A 13112-nucleotide genomic window follows, 5' to 3' on the forward strand; every position below is an offset into this window, starting at 1 on the left:
TCACCCAACAACTAATGAATTGTGGGTACTAAAACAGGAGCGATAAAACACAGCTGTGCTTTAAAACAAAAACTAGGAGCTGGAGAGCTAGCTCAGCAGGTAAAGGCACCTGCCACCAATCCTGACGATTGGAGTTCAACCCCCAGAACCCACATGGTAGGAGTAAACCTCCACTCATGTGCCATAGCATGTGCACTCACAAACACACACATAAGCCATACATTAAAAAAAATAGAAGTTTAAAATAAAATATAAGCAAAAAGAAACCAAGAAGCTCAAGCAGTCTCTGCGGCTAAAGGGCACTGGGTGCCAACAAGGGTGACTGCTGATAGGACAGCCCAGAATTGGCCAATGAAATATGACCCGATGGCTCACACCTGAGTCCCAGCACAGGGGAGGCTCAACCAGAAGGACTGCCAATGAGTTCAAGACTACTCTAGTAAATCCCAGGTCAGTCTAAGCCAAGCAAGACCTGGTACCCCCCCGCCCACTGCCAAAAACAAAAAACAAAAACAAAAACAAATAAAAAGTATGCAACAATAAATAAAGGGTTCTCCGTGTATATAAGACACACTACTACATGTCAGGATAGAATTATATACAAATACAAATGTGCTTAGTCTTATCTCTAAAATAGTATTACAGCAAAGGGTAGGCCCTGCTACATATCTCTCCATGTTTTTTTGGTTTGGTTTTTTTTTTTTTTTTTTGAGACAGGGTTTCTCTGTGTATCCCTGGCTGTCCTAGATCTCGTTCTATAGACCAGGCTGGCCTCGAACTCACAGAGATCCGCTTGCCTCTGCTTCCCGAGTACTGGGATTAAAGGCGTGCACCACCACCGCCCGGCTCATCTCTCCATGTTTAAGGAGTGACTTCCTTCCATTTATCTCCTCTCTTGGTTTCTATGGAAGTGCTTCCGCTATGGAAGGCATCCTGCCTTCTAAAGACACAGACTCAGGATGTGTCACCCAGCTAAGTGACGAGCTGAGAGGTCTTGACGCAGAACATCATCAGGGTATTAGAGTAACTGACAGGGCTCTGCCGAAAGAAGACACCGTTCTTGGCTAACACTAAAGTTACATCACATAGACTTTACTATACTTCTCGTATATCATTTATGAATGAATCATTTGACACCTATCTAATGCTCATGGTGAATTCTCGGTTTCATAACATCCTAATGGAGGCAAATGGCTCCTCCACATTCGTTTTACAGGGCTCATCCATTAAAGCCCAACCTGGGCACCACAGGAGAACTAGGGTCCACCAGCACGCTTCAGCAGGCAATGGTGACCGTACCCAAATAGGCAGGGCCTAATACAAACATTCTTAGAAAATTCTTAACAATTTGCAATTCATAATCAAATGTGCCTTCAAAATGATTCGGGCATGGTCTCTACAGACTTTCCCCCCATATCTCAAATTTCTTCTGGACATTTTCTTTACAGTCATATATGTTTCCTTAGATGTATAATAAAAATTAATTCCAAATAAAAATGCATATAGGTAGAATGCTTGCCACAGCCACAGAGTCCTGTGGCTCACCTCCAGCACCATGTAAACTGGTGTGGTGGTACAAGCCTTATAATCCTGGCACTTGGAGATGGAGGCAGGAGGATCAGAAGTTAAAAGTCATTCTGAGCCACCTAGCAAGTTTGAGACCAGTTTGCGCTACATGAGACCTTAATGCATAAATAAATACATACACAAGTACCCGAAAAAAGTATGCAGATGAAACATTTTATACATTAGGGGTTAATGGTTTTCCCCGAAACCACAGACACTCAGAAAATAAACTCATTAGTTAACTGGAGGCTTTTAACATATTGCTTGTTTCTATTAAGTCGCCTATTAAAATACTCTCACCACAAGCTTCAAGGAGCAGCGTGAAGCCTAAACATGTAGACCGACCCAGTGGGCTCACCCTTGAGAGGGCCTAGCGTTCCTCAGAAATCACCTTGCCCTGCCTTCTACACTAAAACTAAAACTAATAACATACATCTTTTTAATTGACATCCTCTCTTCTGTGATCTCACTCATACTGGGGATATCACGAAGTCAACCTCACAGAAGCTCAGAGTGGCAGCTACCAGGGGCTGGAGAAACAGTTCTGCAGTTGAGAGTACTTGCTGTTCTTGCCAAAGACCTAGGTTCAGTTCCCAGCACCCACATGGGGGGCAGGGAGGGGGCCTCATAACCGCCCACAACTCCAGTTCCAGGAGGTACAACATTCTCTGGCCTCCACCTCAGGCACCTGCACATACATGTGCACATGAATTTACAGAGATCCACACGGGCACATCAATAAAATTAAATATATATATATACATATATATATATGTATATATATATATGTATATATATTTTAATGGTGGTTAGCAGAGGTCAGGAAAGAGAAGGTACGGAGTGGGTTGGGGAGAGGCTGAGTGAGAGGCACCGAGTCACAGTTAGATCGGAAAAACAGGTTCTGCACTACTGCTGGCAGTAAGGTGACGAGACAATAATAACGTACTGTGTGTTTCCAAAAGCTAGAAGAAAGAACTCTGGACATTTTCACCATAAAAAGTCACAATGTTAGAGGAGCTGGATAGGTTTGATCTGATGTGCACACTACACGTCAGGATGGATGCTTGTTTGTTTTTCAATGATTAAAAAAATAAATGTAAGACTGGGCATGGTGGCAGAGCACATTGGTGGTGCTTGCCCAGCGGGGGTGAACGTCCAGCAGGCCGGCCTTGGTGGGAACACCTGCAATTCCAGCACTTGGGAGTCCCAGACAGAAAGACCTGTGTCAGAGTTACCCTGCTCTACGTAGTCAATTTGAGGCCAGCCTTGGCTACATCAGACCCAGCCTAACAATAAATTAACAAAATAAAAACCTCTTAATTAATGTTTTATGTACTTACAATAAAAATCATGTGATTTTTCTCTTAAAAAAAAAAAAAACTTAGGCCGGGCGGTGGTGGCGCACGCCTTTAATCCCAGCACTCGGGAGGCAGAGCCAGGCGGATCTCTGTGAGTTCGAGGCCAGCCTGGGCTACCAAGTGAGTCCCAGGAAAGGCGCAAAGCTACACAGAGAAACCCTGTCTCGAAAAAACCAAAAAAAAAAAAAAAAAACTTAGAAATAAAACATCCTCACGTTGTTTTACTACCTAGACACAATGAGAAGTAAAAATAGCATTCTAGATAACATTTAAACAGAGATAACATTTTCATTACAAACATCGTTTGGCCTCAAGAAAACCCTAGCTATTAAAAGCATTCATGTGTTTTTGCTTTTGAATAAAGAAAATATTTCAGACACACATTTCTTGGCAAGCAACTTGACGAGTTAATAGCTTGAAATGATTCATCCGTTTATTTTTGTTTCTCTCTCTCTCTCTCTCTCTCTCTCTCTCTCTTTTTGTTTTGTTTTTTTTTTTTTTGAAACAGAGTCTTGCTATGTCCATGCCAGCCTTTCATAATCCTCCTGCCTCAGCCTCTCAAGTGCTAAGGTTATAGGAAAGTGCTGTGGGATGTTCTGTATGTTAAATGTGTTGCTCTGGTTGGTTAATAAATAAAACACTGATTAGCCAGTAGCCAGGCAGGAAGCACAGGCAGGACAAGGAGAGAGGAGAGTTCTGGGAAGTGGAAGGCTGAGGCGGAGAGACACTGCCAGCCACCATGACAAGCGAGATGTAAGGTACCAGTAAGCCACAAGCCACATGGCAAAGTATAGACTAATAGAAATGGGTTAATTTAAGATAGAAGAACTAGATAACAAGAAGCCTGCCACGGCCATACAGTTTGTAAGCAATATAAGTCTCTGTGTGTTTACTCGGTTGGGTCTGAGCAGCTGTGGGACTGGCGGGTGAGAGAGATTTGTCCTGACCATGGGCCAGGCAGAACCAGGAAAACTCTAGTTACAGGAAAGTGCCACAAAGACTAGCTATTCATTTGTTTCCAAACTGTAAGTTCAAAGGGCATTTAAGCCAGGCATGGAGGCCCATGCCTTTAATCCCAGCACTCAGGAGGCAGAGGCAGGCAGATCTCTGTGAGTTCAAGGCCAGCCTGGTCTACAAAGCAAGTTCCAGGACAGCCAGGACTGTTACACAGAAAAACCCTGTCTTGGGAAAAAAAAAAAAAAAAGGAAGAAGAAAGAAAGAAAAAAAGAAGAGGCATTTGAGATAGTAAATGCAGAATTGCTAACTGTACTAAAATCCACCAGAAATAGGAATAATCCTACAGCAGAGATACATATACTTGAGCTAAAACACTCCTTTTCTCTATAAATAACTTAATATAGAACACTATATTTTCAAAGCACACATTAAAAAAAATCATATAAACCATTTTTGCTCTAAGTGAAAAGAAAAGTACTCGGCAAACAGCAAGGCTTAGACAGAACTACTAAAAGGTACTTAGGATAAATTTTAAAAGTAGCTAGGATGTAGGACACACTAAAAATCAATTTTAGTCTTGAAAGGCATTTAGTGAAAAACTGACCCACCACCCCTCCCTCTGCCACCATCTGCTTCAAAGTCATAGGAAAACCTATTTGGCCGCTCACATCTGCAAGCTGAGGCAGGAGGATGGCCACAAGTTCAAGGCTAGCCTGGGTGGTGAGCTCCAATCCAGTTTGTCTTACAGATTGGTTCTGTCCCAGAAAGGAGGAAGAAGAGGAAGAGGAGGAGGAGATGATAATGCACTGAACACTAAAATCAACTGTGCAGGGAGGGATTCTATTAGACGCCCAAGGAGAATAGCAGGTATCTCTGTAGACACAGTCGGAAAGCACGTAGTCTAAATACAAGTGATTCCCATTTCTACCAGACAGCTTCCAAAGGTCCGAGACATAGGTAATTCCTTCAGGGGGTAAAAAAAAAAAAAGGCGGGGGTTGGGGGGGGGGAGCCTATCCCAATATTCAACGTTGCTTTCTTCATCAGAGCTACCCTGCCTGGCAGGGCAGTCTCTTGGATGGAGATGTCTAGATCACATGACCTAATGCGCCTAAAAAGGCAGCAGGACAGGTTGTCTCCAGGTGGCATCCCTCCTCATAAAGAATTAATGCTGCCCAACAAAGCAAAAGAGACAGCAGGCAGCTGGGTGGGAGCAAGGCGAGTGGGAACAGAACTGCCATGCCCGGGTCTCGTTACCAAGCCAATTAAATGAATGAGAATGTTCCTGAAGCATGACAATGCCTTGTAGCTACCAAAATATAGTTTACCTCAAAATTACCAAGAGCTTCGGTTAATTCTTTAAAGCCTTGGCCTTACATCCACTGGTTTAAATGGCATAGTTCGTTCCTTCAGAGTCCTAGCCTCCAACCATTTAAATTCATCCTGAAGTCAGGAAGCCGCTCAGAGGTAGACACTTGTCTAGCACATATGAGGCCAGGGACTTCATTTGTAGAATCAAAACCAAACAGGCAAACACCACAGGGTTTTCCTGCTACAGTTATAAAAGCCTACTTTATAGCAAGAATTTTTTTTTATTTTTTTTTAAGATTTATTTATTTATTATGTATACAGTGTTCTGCCTACATGCACGCTTGCAGGCCAGAAGAGGGCACCAGATCACATTACGGATGGTTGTGAGCCACCATGTGGTTGCTGGGAATTGAACTCAGGACCTCTGGAAGAACAGCCAGTGCTCTTAACCGCTGAGTCATCTCTCCAGCCCCGCGAGGATGAATTTTATCAGGTTAAATATACAAGTAGACAACTATCGATACATAGAAGAAAGGAGTCCAACTTCATCTAGAGCAGTGGTTCTCAACCTTCCTGACACTGCGACCCTTTAATACAGTTCCTCGTGTTGTGGTGACTTCCCAACCATGAAATTATTTTCATTGCTACTTCATAACTGTAATGTTGCTATGGTTATGAAGCATAATGTAAGTATCTGATACTCGACCCCTGTGAAAGGGTCCTTTGACCCACAAAGGGGTCATGACCCACATGTTGAGAACATCTGATCTAGAGAAAGAATTGAAGAACTTATTAAAAAAAAAAAAAGTTCATTTGTAGCTGGTTGTAGAGGCTCATGCTTGTAAACCCACAACTTGGGTGGCTGAGATAGAAGGGGATGTGAGTCTGAGTCCAGCCTGGGCTACACAGAGCTTCAGGCCACATGACAAAACTATAAATAAAAAAATAGTTTAAAAGATTTCATTTCTCTCTCTCTCTCTCTCTCTCTCTCTCTCTCTCTCTCTCTCTCTCTCTGTGTGTGTGTGTGTGTGTGTGTGTGTGTGTGTGTGTGGGTGGGTGTGTGGGTGGGTGTGTGGTTGTCTATGTATGTATGTGCACTGTGTGCTGGTGTCCTTGGAGGCCAGAAGAGGACTCAGGTACTACGGAGCAGATGTGGAGGCAGCTGTGTTGATCTTTTTAAGTGTTGGTGGGGAACAACCCTTCATTTCTTTTGATGTTGAGTAAAATGTTTGGCTTGCCAGAATTAGAGGAGAGAGATTGATGGAATGTATATGCGTGTAGGCCCTCCCCTCATCCCCTCTACCTGGATCACTAACACAGTCTCCACACTCACAGGATTTTACTGTTGGTATGGTTATAAAAACCTTTTTTGTAAGGGCTTCATTTCTTCCTCCAGAGTCATTGCCAATTTATTACCACCAACAAGCATTTTTTTTCTTTTAAGTACTTTTGTATGTGGTGCATTTGTTTTCTTTTGCTTAAATGTATTTTTGTATGTATAGGGTGGGGTGTGTGTGTAGGCCAGAGGTCAACAGCAGTTATCTTCCAGAATCTCTCTACCTTATCTTTGAGATAGAATCTTTCTCCAGGAGCTCACAGTTGACCAGACTTACTAGCCAGCGTCCTCTGGGACCCACCTGTCTCCACCTCCTTGGAGCTCCACGGTTATAGACCACTAAAGCATGCCAGGCTTTTACACATGGGTGCTGGGACCCCAACCTCAGGTCCTCATGCCGCTGTGGCAGACATTTACCAACTGAGCTATCTCCTTAGTAACCCTCTTCAGCACCTCCCCCTGCCATTGGGGGCACAGGTGTTGAACACAGACAGGGTCTTGCTCATGCTAAGTGGACAATATAGCACTGTTGTTGTGGTGACCCCCAACCATAAAATTATTTTTGTTGCTACTTCATAACTATATAGCACCCCCAGCTTCTAGAGCTTTCTAAATCACCGGTGCATCCCATGCCAGTTTAAAATTCTGCAATGGCTTCTCCCTGAAGCTAAAAGAATAATGACTAGGTGAGCAGCAAATGCTGTGCCCACCTTAACGGTCCGTTCTCTCCTGCTCCCCCGCCCCCCCCCCCCCTTAGCTAGGCAGGCCCTTCCTCTACCAGGCATGCTCACCTCTGGACTGCAAAATGAGGACAGTTAGTGACACAGTCACCTAGAAGCTGCTTTACTAAATAAAATGCATGGACTCCTCTCTCTCTCTCCAGGGCCCTCAGAGTAACTCTAAGCAAGAGGAACGCCCGAGGCCTTCGCCTTCAGGTTGGGCCTGATTCACCTATGGCTCAGAGATAAGTTACCTCCTAAACCCTTCTTCCTCCTGAGTCACCTTAAGTTCCAGGAAGAGTAAAACCTCCCAAGACAGACCCCCACCCCCATCTCCACCCCCACAGATGAGGACAATTATCCAGGGCTGCACCCTTAGAGACTAACAGACTTCCAACTTACCAGGCCAGCTTGCAAGACCACAGCAGAGGCAAGAATGAGTCAACAGTGTCCCGGAGCACACCTTGACCAGGACTGCTTCATTATGCATGCTTTCTTTCTCTCTGTTTAAACCTAAACCTCAGGTCAGTACCCCAAAGACAAACTCGGGATCTGTCTTGATATGTTCCTCTTCCCAGTGCGGCCACATTGGGTACACTGCCTTCCTCTATTTTACTGGTCTTTGTTGTCCGCACATCTGGATGGGTGTCCAAACCTACTGAGAGGATCCGGTAAGCTTACAGGTGAGGTGTAGAGGCTCAGCCCAGCGATGGAATGCCATCCTCACGCTTGCTGAGGCCTGCCTCCGACATCTAGTCACATCCAGCCACGGAGAAGAAGGAAGGTTCAGAGGATGGAGCATAAGGAACAGAGACAGCAGAGAATGGCAAATGAAAGCCAATGGGCAGGAGACCAAGAGAAGGAGGTGGCTTGGGAACAGGGGCCTCCTGTAGGAAAAAAAAATGCAACCACCCCCCACCAACTCAGAATGCTTGATTTTTGTAGACCTGCACATCAAGGATTACCTGGAACAAGTCACCCCCCCCCTCACTGACCCCAGGGGGCCCTTCAGATCCTCCAGGCTAAGTAAGAGTTTAGGGCCCTCAGAACCCTCCCACCAATTCACCCTGCACCTTCTGCACACTACTCTAACCACAGGCTTACAGAATATTTTAAACTAAGGTTCTCCACCTCACCCTGACTCCCTCCCCACCCCACCCCACCCCACCCCCGCCTTCTCTGGCCTCAAGTCATAGTAGCTGAGGAGGCCCTAAAGCTTCGATCCTCCTGCCTGGGTCTCTAATGGAGTGCTGGGATCACTGGTATGTGCCATCACCCCAGGATGAAGTGATGCTTCTCCCCTGCACGCTAGGCAAGCCCACTACCCACTGGGCTACACCCCCGGTCCCGGACTCTGAGATTCCAATGTGTAAATTGAACTAGATCATTGGTTGACAGGTTTCCCTCCTGACACCTCCCAAATGTACATGTAAATTAACCGTTCCCCAAGGAGTCAGCATACCAAAGACCCCCTCAGGATGTCACCAACATCTCTCCTCCCCCACACTTGGCCTGACAAAAGAATGGATTCTTTCATTTGTTTTTCTGCTTCCTTCATTTAGGTTTTTTGGGTTCTGCTTTATTTTAGAACTGGAGTAAACAGCAAGACAGCTAAATACAATAGCTCTGAAGACTCAGGCCTACAGTGCAGTTTTCTAGAACTTGCTTAAGACTCACTCAGAGGCTCTTTCTACACAATGGGCATCTTCTGTGAGTGCTGGGAACTGAGGACACACTGCAGAGGCCACAGGGACAGAGGAAGCTCGGGTTTTGGGGGGAGGTGTGTGTCTTGCAGGATCCTGGGAACAATAAGCGATTACCCCACTTCTTCCTGGTTAGTAACTCTGGAGGCCTGGCTCAGTCTTAGAGGCCCTCAGCTAGTGGAGGCCAAAATAAATGCCCATTACAATTTGCCACAAGGATAATCAGTCCTGGGAAAGAAAAAAAAAAAAAAAGCTTTTCCTATCCAACCATATCGAAATAAACTTGGCGATTCCCACTCTTAAAACCAAGTACTCTCCCCAACCAAGAAACTGACAAGGGGCAGAGGATGGTAAGGAGAGAACAACCACACAGGACTCTTAACCAACTCTGCACTTCTGGGCAGACATCCACGGAAGCAGCTCACAGGGAGAGGTGCCATGCTTTGAAAATCTAGGCCCGGCCACACTGAAGAGTTATCTAAAGGAAAGGCCCATTTCCCAAGCACACCAAGGCTGACTGCTCAGGGCTCACAAACATTTCACAATTTGCCGTTACCTTGGAAGCACCTGGATTTTGGTTTGCCTGATGAAATTGCCCAAATGGGTAGCTTCTGCTGGTTCATTAACACCCTCATAAAGCACTCCTGTTATAAGGGATATTTCAATGGGACTTCCGTATTTAAAAAGTACATACTTCTCTTTTGACTGTGACACAATTATGTTCTTAGCACCCACTTAGTAATTAACAGGCACTGAAGACCGAATTCAGCTACTGATCCCACTCTCCAGACACGCACAGCAGGGATTTCCATGAGTCATTCTCTCTTCATCCACGATTTCTGTGTTGACTTACTAGTGTTTATGTATTCTATCACTACTTTATTTCCACGCTTTAGACTGTTTTCTTATTCTCTAAGTATTTTATTAACAATTACCCGAAAGCAACTATTTTGGTGCTTAACTGTGCATGCACTGAATTAATTTACTAGTAAAATGTGTTCGAGCGAACTCAAATATTCATACCTTGTTTACTGAATTATAACTAATTAATTCACTAATAACTCTGCACCACCACCTTCCCTAGGTTATAACTAATAAATTCCACCCCCACCCCCAGACTCCCCACATTAGAGAAAGTGGGAGGCACCTCTTACTGTTCAGCACTATCAGAAATGGGGTTCTGCTCTTCTACCTAAAAAATGACTATTGGGCTGGGGTCAGCTCAGTCATTGTCACTAACAAGGTACAAGCCATTGGTCAAACCCTTTTGATGGCTGTAGAATCCCACAAATAAAAACACAAAATGAAGGAAACTGTGCCTCGTGTTTCCACAAGAAGGGAGTAACCCAAATGTCACCTGCGCCTTCATACATTCCCAAAAGATGCAGTTTTTAATACACACTTGGAGGACAGCTCTCTATTGGTGGCAAGATCCATCCTTTTAACAGGAGACCTCCCCACTAGAAACGTACAAGGCAAGGCAACCAGGACTCTCCTCCTGCAGTTTACTAACGAATGCCCAATGTTTGTCCCAAAGAAAATGGAGATTACATAAAGGATAGGAAAATGTTTGGGCCACACTGACCTTCTCTCTCTCTCTCTCTCTCTCTCTCTCTCTCCCCCCGGCTTCACACTCAACTCTAAGGCGAGTAGGAGCAACTATTTTCTTTTCTCTTGCATCTGCTCTTTGAATAACAGGTTTGATCTTCTAGGGCCCCACCCCATCTTTTAACTCAGCCAAAGCACACTCGGCTACGACTAACTCAACAGTGCTGGAATCTGCCAGCCAAAGGAAAGCAAATACTCAGAGTGCCACCTGACAATCCTCCTCCCCAGACAGCACTCAGTACGACTTGCATTTTTTGCCAGCAAACCCCCTACACACACACACACACACACACACACACACACACACACACACACACACACACACACACCCAGCCCACACCCTCCTAAAGGATGCAATAAGATGCTATCAAACCAGTATTCTCAGAGACTGAAAATTCACAGAGCGGCTTCTGGGCAAGAACCAGATAAGGCGTCTGCTTGTTGAACTTCAGACTGTCTGTCACCACTTTAAAAACCCGTTCACTGGTTTTCCTGGAATTCCCACTGAGCATCTTATACATCTGAAAGGCTTAGAAAAAAGATTGAATTTTAAATTCAAAATGCATGGTGTACATACACGGCATACGTACTTAAAATTTCTATCATCGGTAAATGTGTCTTTTAGTATATATTTTAAAGCACGGATAGAAATCTTTAACCCAGGGAAATGGGATACACGGAACTTCAAGATGTCCAGAAAGATGAGAGACAGGCTCTAGCTGCAGGGGAAAATATATATATATAAAAATAGAGCCGTAGTAGTCATTGAACATCTACTATTCATCAGGCAGTATGCTGAGCACTCCATACACATCGACCCAGGGCCTCTCATAAAATCCAAGATGCAAGACTTCTTACCCTGTTTTTCAAGTGACGAGATGGAGAATCACAAGGGGTGAATGACCTGGTCAAGGTAATTGCATACAGCCAGTTGAGGATCAGGGGTTTAAACCAGGCTAACACCTTTCCACTTCGGTGAAAACTACACATTGCATTGTTCCGAAAGAGATGCTGCTAAAAAACACCTATCCAGTGCGAAAAGGAGTACCTCAGAGTAAATGTCAGAGGGTTTTCGGATAAACTACACATCTGGCAATCTGAAATCTTCACATGGGTTAAGAAGTCTGAGTGTAAAAACCCTATCCATCCAACCTGCTACTAAACTTCATCCTCGGTGTATAAGAACTACTTTCCAGAATTAAGGCAAACCCACGGGCGGTTTTAGTCACCGGACAATTCAAAAACTCCTATCAACACACTCAGCAATATACGTCCTATTGTTTTCAAATCCCAAACATATAAAACAAATATCCTGTAATTCTACAAACTGGAAGAGCTGCGGGCGGAGCAAGTAAACACTGTGGTAGTTCTGCATAAGGAAATGGTTGTTTTCCTCTCGTGGGCACACGACAAGCCTTGTGCGGATAAACATCAGCACCGTGAGGCCATGAGGAGTCCACCCGCCAAATATTTACAAGCAGTGTTTACATCTCTTCCTGGCTTTTTCCACGCCAACTTTTCTAAGCAGGTGTCCCTGATTACAGCCGATTGTTCAAAAGGTGCCTCTGATGTGACCGGTGGGTGGTTATTTATTTAATTTCTTTCTTTTTAAATTACAGTTTGAAGCCCTATACCGAGAGAAAACGGCAGAGAGAAGAAAGGGTCCCCAACGGATGGGCTAGGGGCGAGCCCCGCTTCCAGCGCACGCCTCCCCAGGTAGCTCACCAGGATGCCCATCACGTCGGTCCAGAGGCGGGAGAACGCCTCGGATGTGCCGGCCTCGGGCTCAGGCTCAGGCTCAGGCTCAGGTTCCTGCACCGGTTCCACCTCGGGCTCGGGCTCCGGCGCCGGGCCCGCAGCTCCCGCGTCCTCCTCCATGACCGCGTCCCCGTGCGTCCGGGTCCCCGCGCTACCCACAGCCCGCAGCAGCGCGTCGGCCGCCGGGGCGCAAGGTCCCCGCCCGCGGCGTCACCGGGCCGCGCCCCCGCGTCGCATGCCCCAGGCTCCGCCGGGTACGAGCCCCACGGCCAGGACTCTGCACCTCGATTCGCGCTGACCGCGATTGACAACTCCAGAAACTTTTCCTGGCCGGGCGGGGCGCAGCAACAGGGTAGCTGGAGCAGAGTCGGCACCACTGGCTGCGGCGGGGAGCTCGCAGGGCGAGGGAGCCGGGAGCCCCACGGCACAGGAGCTGTGTCCTGCAATGGGGACCGTCTCCGGGCGGCACGCGACTCTCCCCTACCGGAGAGTCTCTGCGGGGCGGGACAGTGCACGGTGGCGCCTGGGAACCCGGGCTAGCCAGTCCAGTCGGACCCCTCTTCTCAGAATGAGCTCTTCCAACTCCACATGACTCCCTCCCCTCCAGGCTCAAGAAAGCGTTTAGCAACAAAAGGTGCTCTGATGTCAGGCGCTTTGCATGGAAATGAGCCCCGGTCCAGCCAACAAATCGCCTGTTGAAAGCGCAGCCGCGCGGGACCCCGCACAAGTCCCCAATCGCGCCATTCACCCCGCGCCTTCCGCCCCAGAAACAGCAGAAAGTTAATCTTTAAGCTGCTG

The 13112-nt window shown here is 46.2% G+C and overlaps 1 protein-coding gene across 3 annotated transcripts in view; it reads right to left on the reverse strand.

Annotated features, from left to right (window-relative positions):
• Window positions 1–12861, reverse strand: part of Sash1 (SAM and SH3 domain containing 1) — a 175123-nt gene extending 162262 nt beyond the window's left edge. For 2 of the 3 annotated variants that reach the window (XM_052750998.1, XM_052750997.1), the window contains exon 1: window positions 12282–12861. In XM_052750998.1, coding sequence (XP_052606958.1) covers window positions 12282–12434 — 153 coding nt within the window. In that variant the 5' untranslated portion in view covers window positions 12435–12861. The remainder of the gene's footprint in view (window positions 1–12281) is intronic. The other variant, XM_052750999.1, reaches the window with a different exon arrangement.
• Between the last annotated feature and the right edge of the window lie 251 nt (window positions 12862–13112).

Source organism: Peromyscus californicus, unplaced genomic scaffold (genome assembly GCF_007827085.1).
Source record: "Peromyscus californicus insignis strain IS unplaced genomic scaffold, ASM782708v3 Scaffold_22__1_contigs__length_63687245, whole genome shotgun sequence".
In the NCBI taxonomy this organism is placed as follows: Eukaryota; Metazoa; Chordata; class Mammalia; order Rodentia; family Cricetidae; genus Peromyscus; species Peromyscus californicus.